The sequence below is a fragment of the Rattus norvegicus genome, chromosome X (genome assembly GCF_021556685.1).
Source record: "Rattus norvegicus strain SHRSP/BbbUtx chromosome X, alternate assembly SHRSP_T2T, whole genome shotgun sequence".
Classification (NCBI taxonomy): Eukaryota; Metazoa; Chordata; class Mammalia; order Rodentia; family Muridae; genus Rattus; species Rattus norvegicus.
The window spans coordinates 148,873,696-148,889,606 of record NC_141554.1 but is presented as its reverse complement, the minus strand read 5'-3'; the positions used below and the strand labels follow the sequence as shown (position 1 = coordinate 148,889,606).

Below are 15,911 nucleotides of genomic sequence, written 5' to 3'. Positions count from 1 at the left end.
TACCTCACAGTAAAAGCTTGGAAAACACTTTTCCAAGCAAATGGTCCCAAGAAACAAGCTGGAGTAGCCATTGTAATATCGAATGAAATCGAATTTCAACCAAAAGTTATCAAAAAAGATAAGGAAGGATACTTCATACTCCTCCAAGGAAAAAATCTAACAAGATGAACTCTTAATTCTGAATATCTCTCCTCTAAATGCAAGGGGACTTACATTCATAAAAGAAACCTTACTAAAGTTCAAAGCACACATTGCCCCTCACACAATAGCATTAGGAGATTTCATCACTCCACTCTCATCAATGAACAGATCATGGAAACCGTAAGTAAACAGAGACAGACAGAAACTAACAGAAGTCATGAACCAAATGGATTAAACTGATATTTATAAAACATTTCATCCTAAAACAAAAGAATATACCTTCTTTTCAGGTTCTCAAGGTACCTTCTCCAAAACTGACAATATAATCAGTCAGAAAACAGGCCTCAACAGATACAAGAAGATTGAAATAATCCCATTCATTCTATCAGATCCCCACAAACTAAGGCTGGTCTTCAATAACAACAATAATGATAGAAAGCCCACACATACATGGAAGTTGAACAATGCTCTACTCAATGATAACTTGGTCAATGAAGCAATAAAAATAGAAATTAAATACTCTTTTAGAATTTAATGAAAATGAAGGCACAACATACCCAAACTTATGGGACACAATGGAAGAAGTGCTAAGAGGAAAACTCACAGCTCTGAGTGTCTCCAAAGAGAAATTGGAGAGAGCATACATTAGCAGCTTGATAGCACACCAAAAGCTCTAGAACAAAAGCAGCAAATACATCCAATAGGAGTAGAAAGCAGGAAATAATCAAACTCAGGACTGAAATCAACTAAGTAGAAACAAAAAATACTATACAAAGTATCTACAAAACCAAGAGCTGGTTCTTTAAGAAAATCAACCAGATAGATAACCTAACCAGACTAACCAGAGGCAAAGAGAGTGTGTCCAAATTAACCAAATTAGAAATGAAAAGGGAGACATAACAACAGAATCTGAGGAAATTTAAAAAATCATCATATCATACTACAAAAGCCTATATTGAGCAAAACTGGAAAATCTGGATGAAATGGACAATTTCCTATACAGATACCAGGTACCAAAGTTAAATTAGGATCAGATAAATCATCTAAACAATCCCATAACTCCTAAATAAATAGAAACAGTTATTAAAAGTCTCACAACAAAAAAGAGCCCAGGACCAGAGGGGTTTAGTGCAGAATTCTACCAGACCTTTAGAAGACCTCATAACAATACTGTCCAAATTACTCCACAAAATATAAATAGAGGGAACACCATCCAATTCCTTCTATGAAGCCACAAGTATGCTTAAACCTAAATCACACAAAGACACAACAGAGAAAGAGAACTTCAGACCAATTTCCCTTCGGAATATCAATGGAAAAATGCTCAATAAAATTCTTGCAATCCGAATCCAAGAACACATCAAAATGATCATCCATCATGATCAAGTAGGCTTCATCCCAGTGATCCAGGGGTGGTTCAACATACAGAAATCCATTCATGTAAACAAACTCAAAGAAAAGAACCACATGATCATTTCATCAGATGCTGAGAAAGCATTTGACAGAATCCAACACCCCTTCATGATAAAAGTCCTGGAAAGAATAGGAATTCAAGGTCCATACCTAAACATAGTAAAAGTAATATACAGCAAACCAGTAGCACATTAAAGTAAATAGAGAGAAACTTGAAGCAGTCCCAATAAAATCAGGGATTAGAGAATGGTGCCCACTCTCTCCCTACCTATTATAGTACTCAAAGTCCTAGACACAGCAATCAGACAACAAAAGAAGGTCAAAGGAATACAAACTGGAAAGGAAGAAGTCAAAATATCACCATTTGCAGATGATATGATAGTATACTTGAGTGACCCCAAAAGTTCCACCAGAGAACTACTAAGCCTGATAAACAATTTCAGCAGAGTGGCTTGGTATAAAATTAACTCAAACAAATCAGTAGCCTTCCTCTACTCCAAGGATAAACAGGCTAAGAAAGAAGTTAGGGAAATTACACCCTTCAAAATAGTCTCAAATAATATAAAATCCCCTCGTGTGACTCTAACTCAGCAAGTGAAAGATCTGTATGACTAGTGCTTCATGTCTCTGAAGAAAGAAATTGAAGAAGATCTCAGAATATGGAAAGGCCTCCCATTCTTATGGATTGGCAGGAATAATATAGTAAAAATGGCCATCTTGCCAAAAGCAATCTACAGAATTCAATGCAATCCCCATCAAAATTGCAACTCAATTCTTCATGAGTTAAAAAGAGCAATTTGCAAATTCATTTGGAATAACAAAAAATACAGGATAGCTAAAACTATCCTCAACAATAAAAGGACTTCTAGGGGGAATCACTATCCCTGACCTCAAGCTGTATATAATGATAAAAACAATTGTATGGTATAGGTACAGAGACAGGCAGATAGATCAGTGGAATAGAATTGAAGACCCAGAAGTGAATCCACAAACTTATGGTCACTGCATTTATTTTTTACAGAAAACCTAAAACAATCTAATGGAAAAAAGATAGCATTCTCAACAAATGGTGCTGGTTTACCTGGAGGTCAGCATGTAGAAGAATGCAAATTGATCCATTCTTATCGCCCTCTACAATGCTTAAGTTCACATGGATCAAGGACCTCCACATAAAACCAGATACACTCAAACAAATAGAAGAAAAAGTGGGGAAGAGTCTCAATCACATGGACATGGAGAAAATTTCCTGAACCAAACACCAATGGTTTATGCTCTAAGATCAAGAATCGACAAATGAGACCTCATAAAACTGCAAACCTTCTGTAAGGCCATGGACACTGTCATTAGGACAAAATGGCAACCAACAGATTGGGGAAAGTTCTTTACCAATCCTACATATGACCGAGGGTTAATATCCAAATATACAATGAACTCAAGAAGTTAGACTCCAGAGAGCCAAATAACCCTTTAAAAATGGGGTATAGAGTGAAAGAAAGAATTCTCAGCCGAGGAATATCGAATGCCTGAGAAGAACCTAAAGAAATGTTTAACATCCTTAGTCATCAGGGAAATGCATATCAAAACAACCCTGAGATTCCACCTCATACCAGTCAGAATGTCTAAGGCAAAATACTCATGTGACAACAGATGCTGGCAATGATGTGGAGAAAGAGGAACACTCCTCCATTGTTGGTGGGATTGCAAACTGGTACAACCACTCTGAAAATCAGTCTGGAGTTTCCTTAGAAAATTGGACCCAACTATACCACTCCTGGGCATATATCCAAAAGATGTTCCAACATACAAGGACACATGCTCCACTATGTTCCAGCCTTATTTATAATAGGTAGAAGCTGGAAAGAACCCATATGCCCTTCAACAGAGGAATGGATACAGAAAATGTGGTACATCTACACAATGGAATATTACTCAGCTATGAACAAACAGTGACTTCATGAAATTCATAAGCAAATGAATGGAACTAGAAAATATCATCCTGTGTGGGCTAACCCAATCACACACACACACACACACACACACACACACACACACACACACACACACACAGGATATGCACTCACTGATAATAGCCCCCAAACTCAAATTTCCCAAGATACAATTCACAGACCATATGAAGCTCAATAAAAAGAATGATAAAAGTGCAGATGCTTCAGTTCTTTTTAAAATGGGGAACAAAAATATTCATAGACAGGGATATAGAGACATAGTTTGGAGCAGAGACTAAAGCAATGGCCATTCAGAGTCTGCCCCACATGTAATACACACACACACACACACACACACACACACACACACACACACACACACACATATACACACAATCACCAAAACGTGATAAAATTGATGAAGCTAAGAAGTGCATGCTGACAGGAGTTGGATCTAGCTGTCTCCTGAGAGGCACAATCAGTGCATGTCAAATACAGTGGTGAAAGCTAGCAGCAAACCATTGAACTGAGAACAGAGTCCCTGTTGGAGGAATTACAGAAAAGACTGAAGGAGCTGACAGGGCTTGTAACCCCATCATAACAACAATACCAACCAACCAGAGCTCTCAGGGACTAAACCACTACCCAAAGACTACACATGGACAGACCCATGGCTCCAGCAGCATATGTAGGAAAGGATGGCCTTGTTGGGCACCAAGGGGAGAAGAATTCCTTGGTTCTGTCAAGGCTGGACCCCCACCCCCAGTGTAGGGGAATGTTGTGGAGAACAGGAAGGGGGATGGTTGGGGAGGGGAGCATCCTCATAGGAGAAAAGGAAGGGTATGGGAAACAGGGAAAGGGAATAACATTTGAAATGAATGTAAAAATATCCAATATGAAAAAGAAAATTTAACATCAGTATAGCAACATTCTCTTTATAAGTAAATAATAACAATCTTCATGTAATGAAATGCCACTATTAAAGAAAAGGTGCTAAGACCCTAAATGGACACTGAGTCATTAACCTTTACTTAGATGACTTAAGATCCTAGAAAATGTTCAAGATTCCTTTTATAAGAAGAAATGCAGGGTGCTGATGTGGGAATTGGTGGATGGAAGTGGATGAGTGGGAATGATAGCATTTTCATAGAAGCAGGGGGATTGGGAGGAGGGATGATAGAGAGGGAAGGAGGATATCATTTCAAATGTAAATATATAACATATCCAATAAAAATAAATAAATTTTAAAATGTAAATGGAGCATTCAAGACTTTTGCATTTATACTGTCTACCTCTAAACCCCTGAACCTTTCATTGATTAGGGACTGAAAATAATCAATTACATCACATACACAAGGAATCTCCAACTCTCCATTTCTCCCTGCAGAACCCAACAGCGTAGACCAAACAGATGTTATTGCTTGCTGACTCAAATAATGAAGGGTAAGGACATAGGTATACTTGATTACTCAATGTTTATAAATTTCAGCATGCTTATTTTATTTTATTGGAAGTATACTTTTAGTGACCGTTTCAATTCCAGTATTATGAGAATTCAGGAGCTTCTATCTGTGATTTCTAATATTTAGTGGATTTCATCTAAGTGGAGTTTTCATTTTAGACATGCTTATCATTTTCTTCCTTAGTCTTTGCAGAATTTAGCCATCTTCAGGAATTTCTTCCCTAACTAGCAGAGGCATGGCAATCTCCCTACGCAGGAATCCCTCCCTTTCCCACAGAGAATGTACTTGCTTGGCTTTGGAATAGACAGACCTTAAATATCTTCAACTTTTAGCATAAAAGGTTTCATCTCAGATCTACTCAAGAACACTTCTTTCAGGGCTGGAGAGATGGCTCAGCGGTTAAAAGCACTGCCTGCTCTTCCAGAGGTCCTGAGTTCAATTCCCAGCAACCACATGGTGGTGCTCAACCATCTGTAATGGGATCCAAAGCCCTCTTCTGGTTTGTCTGAGGAAAGCTAATATATATAATAAATCTTTAAAAGAAAAAGTGAAGAAAAAAGAAAAAAGAACACTTTTTTCCCTTACTCTGAGCTACATCCAGGCATCCTTATAGTTCTGGCCCAGGTATCCTCATAGCTTCATGGAATCATGTTGCTATGGAACCATCGTGAGATAAATGGTTCTGCACACACCAATGCATAATAGCTCCTCCCTGCTTACCTGGATTATAAATTTGGAAATAATATCTTGATTTTAGTGTCATTGTCTCTTTTACTTAATTCTTGTCTATCAGTAGCCTGCTGTCTTTCTAGAAAGAAAGAAACAGTGATTCTATGGCCTCATGTATATTATGTCTTAAAAGTGTATGTTTCTCTTCCAAGGATATTTTATTTCATGAGAAGAGGTAATGTGACAACTGAATCCCAAATCATTGCAATTGTCTTTATTCAGTAGCATTAGGCACAGCATCTCTGGAAGGGCTCCATTTCCACCCAGACCTTGACCCCTTTGTCCAGTCTTCCCTATACCCATCTGTCTCCACCCTCCAGAAAAATAAGTGTCCTAAGGCCTGGAAATGACTCCTGCTCTGATCTTTGTGTATTTATCAGGTAAAACGCTTTTCATGCTGGCATCTTGTAAGAGCCCCAAAGAGAATGGGTACCTGTCATAGTTTTATTTCCACTCTACTCAACTCATGGTAACCTTGACATCTTCCTATTAGAGCTAATCTCATAGCAAGCATTCAGCTGGCTGAGCCTTGCTACCAGGCCCTGCAGGGAAGTACCCATGCTTATAGGGTGCATAAAATGTAGCTGGCATTGTTCCAAATACCTTGTGGACAGAATCTGATTTAACCCATACATGTCAGGTTACTCATATGATGACCAGTGTCCCCCATTTCATCCTCCCTGGGATTTAGCTGTATAATAAATAACGTATGGTCATGCCTGAAACTCTTAAATCATGATGTATTATTTAAATTAATTAAAAGTTCTAAGTCCAAATTGGCTTTCAAACCAATGGAATGAGGACATTCAGGTAGATTCCAGAAACCTTAGATTCCCCCCATATTTCCTAGTTACCCCTGTATACCCCTCTACCAAGTTCATTTCATCAAGATAACAGACATAATGGACTGACTGACAGCCAGACAAAGCTGTACACATAATTCTCAGTACCCACCCTCTGAACTCTCTGGTCCTAGAGAGATGTCAACTCAAATTCCAGCCCCTGCTCTAGCTCAGAAGATATATAAGCATCTTGCCAATTTTCCTAGGCAAGAATCTGAGGCAAATGTATAAAGTGGAAGTCTAAGGATGTCTGCACAAGGAGGGTGGCATGTTGAGTTTAGGCTATACTGATTACAGGGCCACTAAAGTTAAGGGTTCTGATTGCTCTTCCAAAGGTTCTGAGTTCAATTCCCAGCAACCACATGGTGACTCATACCATCTATAGCGGGATCTTGACGCCCTCTTCTGGCTTGCTCGCATATGTGCAGGCAGAACACTGGATGCATAATAAACAAACAAACAAACAAACCTTAAAAAAAGTTGTCCTTAGCTTAAGAACTTGATATTTCATTAACTTAGTTAATGTATGTCTGAGCTCAATGGCCACCCACAGGTAAGAAGGACAATGGATAAAACTTCCCTGTCAGGAAACTTTACTGTGCCCAGTAATATGCCCCCATTGCCAGTTTAAACAGTAATGATGGCCCTTTATTTCTCCAATGATCTAATTGAAGATGATATGCCCCCTACCCAGTCACCCCTTTATATGCCACTTGGGAAGTTCCAGACAATGTTCCTTCCCCAAAGCCTTAAAAACCCTATGACAGGGCCCTTCTAGAGCCTAAAAGTGAAAGTGAGAATACTGGGATTGAAACAAGTTCCCCTATCGCAACGAATTAATGGAGGCCAGTGGCAATAGCCAATAGCAGCGCTTAACCATGAAAAGACAACATTTTGCTTCTGTTTTGCAGTGCTTGATATTTATTGCAAAGAATTACATTGCTTTTCCAAGTACTTGAAAGGATCTGGGCTGAATGTCTGTCCGTTTGCTTTTATTTTAGTACTCCTTGTCCACATGTACACATCTGTGAGGCTGCTGCAGTTCTGAAAGGAAAAGAGCTGTGCAAAACTGATGCATAGGAGAAAAGAAATGTCAACATTTTAACTGTCAGATAGGCACATCAGGTTGCTGCAGCAGTCTGGTCAGGCAGAGGCGGAACCTGGGAGTAAGTACAGAACTAACCAGGCTGTAAAGACTGGCTGGCCCCTTCAAGGGTTGGTGAGTTGTCCAAAGAGTCTGAACAAGTATAGCAACGTCTTCATCTTCTCGGTCCTTATCTTGAAAAGTGCATGGCTTCAGATGAAATTCGGTGAGTGGAGGTGAAATGTCAGCAATCTGCTTCTGGGCAGATGGATGTGTGGCCTGAGTTCCAGTGGATGTCCGCAGCAGGAATGCAGGTGGTCTCACAGGTTCTAATAGGGACCTGGAAAATGGCTGGAACTCAAACACAGTTCAGATTAGGATAGGTACCTGGGGGTGGAAGTGAGTTTTAGAGCAAGGTCCAGGCCCAACTCACAGCAGGTAACTGGAACAAAGACAAGCTCTAAAGAGAATGATGGAGCAAACAAACTGGCAGGGAAGAGGATGGTGATGCAAAGGGAGAGCTCCGAAACAGCAGGAGTGGCGGGTGGGAGTAGGAGGGAGAAGGCTTGTAGGACCCCAACTCTAGGCCTTAAGGGGCTCTGGCCTAGTAATCATCCTCCTCGTCATCATCGTCATCATCTTCATCGTCGGTATCCCAGCCAAAATACTGCTTCATCTCATTAACAAAGGCCCGATAATCACCAAGGATGTAGCTATTGGACTCGATGTAAGGCATCACCCACTCCTCGGCTTCCCCGGACAGGAGGCTGATCAAGAATGCCACTTTCATGGCGTCGTTGCAGAAGTGCTCCTCATTCACAAGCATGTAAGACATGGTCTGCACAACAAACTCGGGGAGCCGGCCGCTCTCGCCACTAAACCGTGAGGGATAGGGCACTGGACAGCTTGGCAGACGTACCTGGCGCAGCAGCCTGGCCCGCTCACACACCAGTATTCGCAGCTGCTTCAGGAGCTGGTTGTTCTGGATGCACAGGGCGCGGTGCCTCACCAGAAGAGCATACAGAAGTATCAGCAGCTGCTCCACCATGGTTAACCGCTTGGAAGGTCTTGGGCTCGGCTCGGATCGGGTCCGCGGAGTTGCACAGAGAGACAGAGCAGGAAGTGCGTGTCCTCAGAGTAGCGCTGACCCTGGGCAATAAATAGAGGGGTCCCAGCAAGTGGCAGAAGTTCCACCCACAAGGTCACTTTAGGAACCAGCGCGCTAGCGCAGTGCGGGGAGGAAGGTGTGGCTGGGAGGGGTGCGGGATGGCGTGGGGGCGTGGCCAGGGTGGGACTGGTGGCCAGAGTGGATGAGGCGGAGGAGAAGGGCGTGACCCAGGGAGCATCGCTGCGGGCTCCCGCCAGTTCTTCCACCTGGAAGAAGGGAGGGGAGGAGCAAAGCTTAAGACAGTGGAGGACAGATGCTCAGCCCTCAGGGCTGGCCTGCTCCAACTGAAACTTTTCTCCAGTAAGCCTGATCTGATGCTTCTTAACACATTTCCTTGCCCATTTAAATCTCACTCGGAGAAATAAAGTTGACTCTGAGGGCCACAGTGCAGGAGGCCATCTGGGTTCTGAGTTTAAAAGTCTTTCATTAAATAAATAAATAATACTCAACAAAGTGACTTCTCTTTGAGAAACAATTTCGATAAGACGATTTGGAAATTATATACAGGGTGTCTACTTGTAAACATCCTATCTTTGATTCTTTTCACGTCCTGTTTATCAGTGCACTTGTTCCTGAGTAGTTAACTAACATGAGCACTTTAAAAATAATTCTGTTCACCTATTTTGAGCGTGACTAGTTGTAGATGACTAAGCGTCTTTCTGGATCCTTGAGTTGATACATATTGGGCTTGCTTTTAAAGCCATGTCTCCGAATTCAATCAGTTCTGGTTCTATCCGCTACCCTGATCCCAGCCTGCTTTGCTCAGTTGGCTACATCTAATCCTTTAGCTGCCAGCCTTCCTCTTTTGCAGCATGTACTCTCTTCAGTAAGTAGCCCAGAACACTTTACAAGGTGAGTATACCCTTTCACTCCCCTGTTCAAGGCCCTCCAGTAGTTATTCCCTCTCTGCCTCCCCCAGTAAAAAGCAAACTCTTGGTCATAACTTACAAGGTCCTGCTTCTCCTTACTGTCTTCACATGGCCTCCTGTTAGGTTCTTCAACTATCTCATCTATATGTGAATTGTCTTCTCTATCAACAATTTATAGCTCCCATCACATTTCAATTATCTATATAGTATCCATCATATTCAATGTCAACATTATCGTCTGCCTCCACTTTCAAATGTAAGACAGTACAGCAGAGGGGCTTGGCTTTGCCAGCTTCTCTGACCTTAGTGCCTGCAAAACATACCTAGCCCAGAGGAGGAGCTTCCCTAATTGTGAGTCCTTGTCTTCTTCTGTGCTATGAATGCTCTCACAAGAAAAGAAGCTCTTTTAAGTGGGATAGGAGCACTGGGGAGAAGAGAGAGTACAGGTGAGAATACGCAAAGAAGCTTACTAGAAACCAATTATTTGTAAGCTAAATAATAAAATATAATGCATAAAATGGAATTATGGATAGATAGTGCTACTCCTTGAAAACATGGGTTATTAAATGAAAATTTCAGTGCCAGGCATGGGATACCTCCTTAACAGTTATTGGTCAGGGAGGACCCAGAGGCCCATAAAACAATACATGTTACTGCAACTGCTCTTGGTTGTGCATCATAACTAGATGGTAAAAGCCATTAGCTGAAGACACCACATAGCTTAGGTACAAGGCATACAGAAAACAACCTCAAAACAATCCCACTGCTGGCTATCTGTCTTTCAACAAAATTAGAACATTTTGGAGGCCAAGACTACCTTTGTCCTGCTTCTGCAAAAACAGGATGAAGTAAAGCAGATAAGACAAACACCAGTAATCTCTCTGGGGAGCCCTTTGATCCTGGAAAGCAGGAAATGGTCTGTTAAAAAATACCAAGAGCTAAGCAGTGATTTTTGTAAAGCAGCATTTCCAAGGTTTGAGTTAGAAAAGACAGGCAGATGAGGATGTCAAACAGAGAGCAGTGGTGAAGCAAATTCAAACTCAGTACCAGTGGACAACATATATAGAATTCAGTGGTTAGTTAACCATCATTTGGTTGACATATGGCTCACACACCTTTGTTAAGATCCATCAGACTTCCTGCTACCATTTACCCTGTTCAAGAGTACGTGTAGATTTCCTCATTCCCTTTCTCCCCATTAACTGGCCTTGACTGTTCCTTTAGATCTGTGTAAAGGTGTCAAAGACAAAGAAAGGTAGTCCCTGTGACTCTTCTCAGGCTCATAAACTTTATTATGGTGGTTTAAATTACAGGCCTAAGGGCTGGTGATGTGTAGTTTCTTGCTATGTCCTCTTTCCTATGCTCCAACTTCTGTCTCAGTATATACCTAGCAGCCAGACTGTCAAATTTCTTTAAATAAACATAAAAAGATATGTCTTGGTCTCTTGGTTACCAGAGAGGTATAAATAGCACACTGGCATTAAGATATGCCTCTCACAGTAAAAAGTAGCTTTGGAGAACATTTTATGAAATTCCATGTACTTTTTTGACACAAGCATGTGCTCATACTTCGTTGGGGATGCAGTGTATGCAGAGTTCAGAGAACAACTTGCAGAAGTTCATGTGTAAGACAAAGATCATGGCCACTCTACAGATCCAAAGCTATGTCACCATCTTACTAAGCATACCCAAGGACTGCTTTATCTAGGAGGTAAATCTGGAAGACTTAAGAACCTCTAGATGACACTGCCCCATCTGGGGTATCCATCCCATATACAGACACCAGACCTAGACAATATTACAGATGCCAAGAAGAAGCATGCTGACGGGAGCCTGATATAGCTGTCTACTGAGAGGCTCAGCCAGAGCCTGACAAATACAGAGATGGTTGCTAGCAGCCAACCATTGAACTGAGAACAGGGTCAGCAATGGAGGAGTTAGAGAAAAGACTGAAGGAGCTGAAGGTGTTTGCAACCCCACAAGAAGAGCAACAATATCAACCAATCAGAAACCCCCAGAGCTCCCAGAAACTAAACCACCTTCCCAAGAGTACACAGGGATGGATTTATGGCTCCATCAACATATGTAGTGGATGCCTTGTTGGGTATCAATGGGAGGAGAGGCCCTTGGTCCTGTTAAGGCTAGATGCCCCACTGTAGGGGAATGTCAGGGCAGGACGGGGAGGAGGGAGGGGGTGGGTGGGTGGGTGGGTGAGAGAGTGCCCTCACAGAAGCATGGGGAGGGGATGGGATATCGGGTTTCTGGAGGGGAAACCAACTGGGAAAGGGGATAACACTTAAGATGAAAATTAAAAAAAAATATCCAATAAAAGAAAAAAGAAAAAAGAAAAAGAACCTTTGGAGGCAAAAGCAAGCAAGCAAGCAAACAAACAATAAAGCAGGAATGAGGAAGTGTCTTTCATCCTCCCAGCTTATCAAAGTGCCAAGAAACAGTGTGGGATTTCTTTAAATTAAAAGTACTAAATTAATAAACTCTATAGTTGAATGAAATGTTAGTAAATAATGATGTATGTTAAGAGGAAAGATTCCAAATATTTCCTTGCACCACCAAATAGCTAGTTTAACAGAGTTGTTGAAAATTACAAAACAATCTTTCTCCCCACCTCCCCACTACCTCTCCTTCCCCTCCTCTTCGTCCTCTCCTGTCCCCTCCCCTTCCTGTCCCCTCCCCTCCCCTTCCTGTCCCCTCCCCTCCCCTTCCTGTCCCCTCCCCTTCCTGTCCCCTCCCCTTCTCTTCACCTTCCCAGGATCCTTGATTCCTTCCATCCTTCCATCTTTTACCAAACCATTTCCTCTCTGTCTTTCAAAATTCTTGAAACTATTCCCTTCTTCAGAAGTGAGGAGACATAACTCTCTGTTTACTCCTTCAAAGGATACTAGAAAAGCATGGTACCAGATAAATCTATAAAATTCATAGATTTCTAGCAGTTAATATGTTATAAAGATTAATTTGTACAGTATATTTACATTTTTTACATTACAAAATATAGAAATTTTCACCTCTCACATATTGCACTAGGATTGTTACTCGTAAATTAATATAATTAGTCACATTCATAAAACAAATGATTGTAGACATACTTGGCTCCTAATAGTTTAATCTATTTTAGGAAATGTGTGCCAAAACATTAAAATTTTTGAAGCAGATTTTAAGAGAGTGGTCTGGTATCATTTGCGGTTGCTCTAAGTATTAGTAACTATTCAGATTAATGTACACTCAGTTTTCCTTGGAACAAAATGGCGTTCACATGTTAAACACAACATGTTAACTATTCAGCAAAGCCATAGGAACATGATGCCTTGAAATTTTATCTGACAAGTAATGGAATAACTTAAAATCTGGAAAGCAAATTCTCACAGGCCTATTGTCTGCATTTTGCAATTGATACCATTGGGTAAGTGGCCCAAAGAATCCACATGAAGGAGAACAGCAACAAGGTAGTAAAGAAGCAGGAGACGGGCACTTCCTTCCTACACTTCAAAGTTCAGCTGAGCCACCAAGTGGGAGTCACTGAGTGAAGAACCCCAACTAGACCAACTATTAATGAATTACTAATTTACAAAATCACGAATAAGATGGCAGTTGCTAGAAGTCATAAAGATATGGAATAATTTGCTACATGAAAATATGGACATGAAACCTGTGGAAATAAAGATATATTACATTTAGAAATATAAATCCCGGAGTTGGGTATTTAGCTCACTGGTAGAGCACTTGCCTAGCAAATGCAAGGCCCTGGGTTCAGTCCTCAGCTCCAATATATATATATGTGTGTATATATATATATATATATATATATATATATGTATATGTATATGTATATGTATCTATATATATGTATCTATATATATGTATATATCTCTAAGATCTGACATCCTTTTTGAACCTGTGTATTATTTTTTCATATATTCTATTTTTACCTATTTGGCATCTGTTAATTATATAGTCAGGCTAATAGTCAAAGTTTTTAGCTCTCCCCAGTAAGCCAGAGCTCATACTCTGAAAATATTTCTCTGCTCTTACTTACAAACCATGGTGAAGGAGCCCACACCAGGTAGCAGACAAGTAGAGAAAGTCCCTGTCTGCAAAGTTTATGAGAATTGTTTAAATGAACAGTCTTAGTTAGGATTTCTATTGCAGTGAAGAGAGACCATGGCCACAGTAAGTCTTATAAAGGAAAGTATTTAATTGTGGCTGGCTTACAGAGTCAGAGATTGAGTCTATTATCATCATGGCAGGGGAAACAGGGAGACAGGTAGGCAGTCATTCTCCTAGAGGAGATGAAAGTGCTACATGTGGATTGGCAGGCAGTAGGGAGAGACAATCTGTCTGGCTTGAGTTTTTGAATCCATAAAGCCTAATCCTACAGTAACACACTCCCTCCAACAAGGCCACACCTATTTCAACAAAGCCTCATGTCCCAAATTTTTCAAATTAGTAGCATTCCCTTCAAGCCTATAGGGACAAATTTTATTCAAAATACCACAAACAACTCCAAAACTGTTTCTTATCTTTTATTTTTCACACACACACACACACACACACACACACACACACACACACACACGCATGCACTCACATGCAAAATTAACCTGTGACTCCCCCATATTTTCTTCTCCCTTCTGAACAAAGTGTGTGTTTTCCTCCCAAAACCATAGGTGACTACGTAAAAACCTGAAATGCATCTCAGGAATGTATTATAGGAGAATATATTTTATAAGACAATCTCTGAATTCAATTCCTGCTCATTAAATGTATGAATTGAGCTATATTGTTTTGTTCCTCACTTGCCTTAGAAACAAGTGGGTCCAGTAACAGGACTTCTATCACAATAATATAGGAAGAGCAAGACATTGTCTGGAAAACTGCAAAATGGCAATGTGGACTAACATTTTTGTTCACAGGAGTATTATTATTCACTGGACTTGCAGTCACTAGATTACAATCACCATTTAAATTTTATTGTGCAGTTATTTCATTTCCCTTATTTAACCTAGTAAGAAAAGAAACAGATCAATATATTGATAAACCTCAGAACTTATCCTGTACAAAGACCTGGTAGAAAACATTGCAGTCATGAAGCCTAGCTTGGCCTCAGCCTTGCTATGAGCTGAAGAAGACTCCAAATTCCTAATTCTTTTGCTTCCTCCTGAAATTTGGAGTTGTATCTGTGTGCCATCATGCCTAGCCCCTAAAGAGACTTTCAGATTTACTACATAGTAGTTTTCTGACAAGACTGAAAAATTGTTACAGACTACTCTAATGGCTTTTCCTGGTTGTCACCTTGACTATATCTAGAATGAACTACAATCTAGAATTGGAGGGTACACCTCTGATCCAGATCTTGAGGTTGGGAGACTCAAGTTTCTGACCTGGATCTTGGCATGGAGATTTTGAGGCACAGTGGCTATGAAAAACCTTAGGCCCTGGCAAAGTCGTACATACCTTTAATCCCAAAAGACTAAGGCAAAGGAGATCTCTGAGTTCAAGGTCAGCCTGGGACAAAACAAGTCCCAGGTCCAGGCGTGGTAGTATTACACACCTTGAATCTGTGCCACAACTTCTGCTGGAGGCCTACAAAGGACATTGGAAGAAGGAAGATTTGCTCTTCTTCACCTGCTTGCATTTACTTGCCAGCACATCTCTTAGAATCTACTTCTACAGAAGACCAGCTGAAACAACTAACCTTGTGGGACTGAGCAACTACTAGATCCTTGGACTTCCCATTCACAGTTGACCGTTGTTGGAGAGTTGGACTACAGACTGTAAGTCATAACAAATTCCCTTACTATATAGGGACTATCCATAAGTTCTGTGACTCTAGAAAACCTGAATATAGCTACAAAGAGTATACAGACTTCTTCAATAACTATAGTGTGGAACTTGTGAGCTTGTGACCTGAGTAAAGGTACTCTACACTGGTGGGAGTGGATGTTTAAGAGTGGGAGCAGGTAGAGGGGAGAAGATGAGAATGGAAGGAGAAAGGACTGAGGAGGAGGAGGAGAAGCCATGATGAACTGTAACTACATGGCCAGGAGAAACTGCAAGTAACAAGGAGTCTTATAGCTGGGGAATAAGTTAGTCTAAGGATGATATGCACAATCTAGGCACACAGCTTATAATCTCCAGAAATACTCATTGAAGGAGACCTCATTACCTGTGGTAGAGAACTGTTTACAGAAATAAAGATGATATGCTTAGAAATGCAAATTGATATTGATATTATTGATTTTTT

At 40.7% G+C, this 15,911-nt stretch overlaps 1 protein-coding gene across 22 annotated transcripts in view; it reads right to left on the bottom strand.

Annotated features, from left to right (window-relative positions):
* Positions 1–7,432: 7,432 nt before the first annotated feature.
* Positions 7,433–15,911, bottom strand: part of Ldoc1 (LDOC1, regulator of NFKB signaling) — a 272,724-nt gene continuing 264,245 nt past the window's right edge. For 11 of the 22 annotated variants that reach the window (XM_087600483.1, XM_087600482.1, XM_087600487.1 and 8 more), the window contains one exon: positions 7,433–8,767. In XM_087600483.1, coding sequence (XP_087456609.1) covers positions 8,223–8,666 — 444 coding nt within the window. In that variant the 5' untranslated portion in view covers positions 8,667–8,767 and the 3' untranslated portion in view covers positions 7,433–8,222. Of the gene's footprint in view, positions 8,993–9,978; positions 10,080–10,472; positions 10,555–15,911 lie in introns of all 22 variants that reach the window. The other 11 variants (XM_087600490.1, XM_087600481.1, XM_087600484.1 and 8 more) reach the window with 3 other exon arrangements.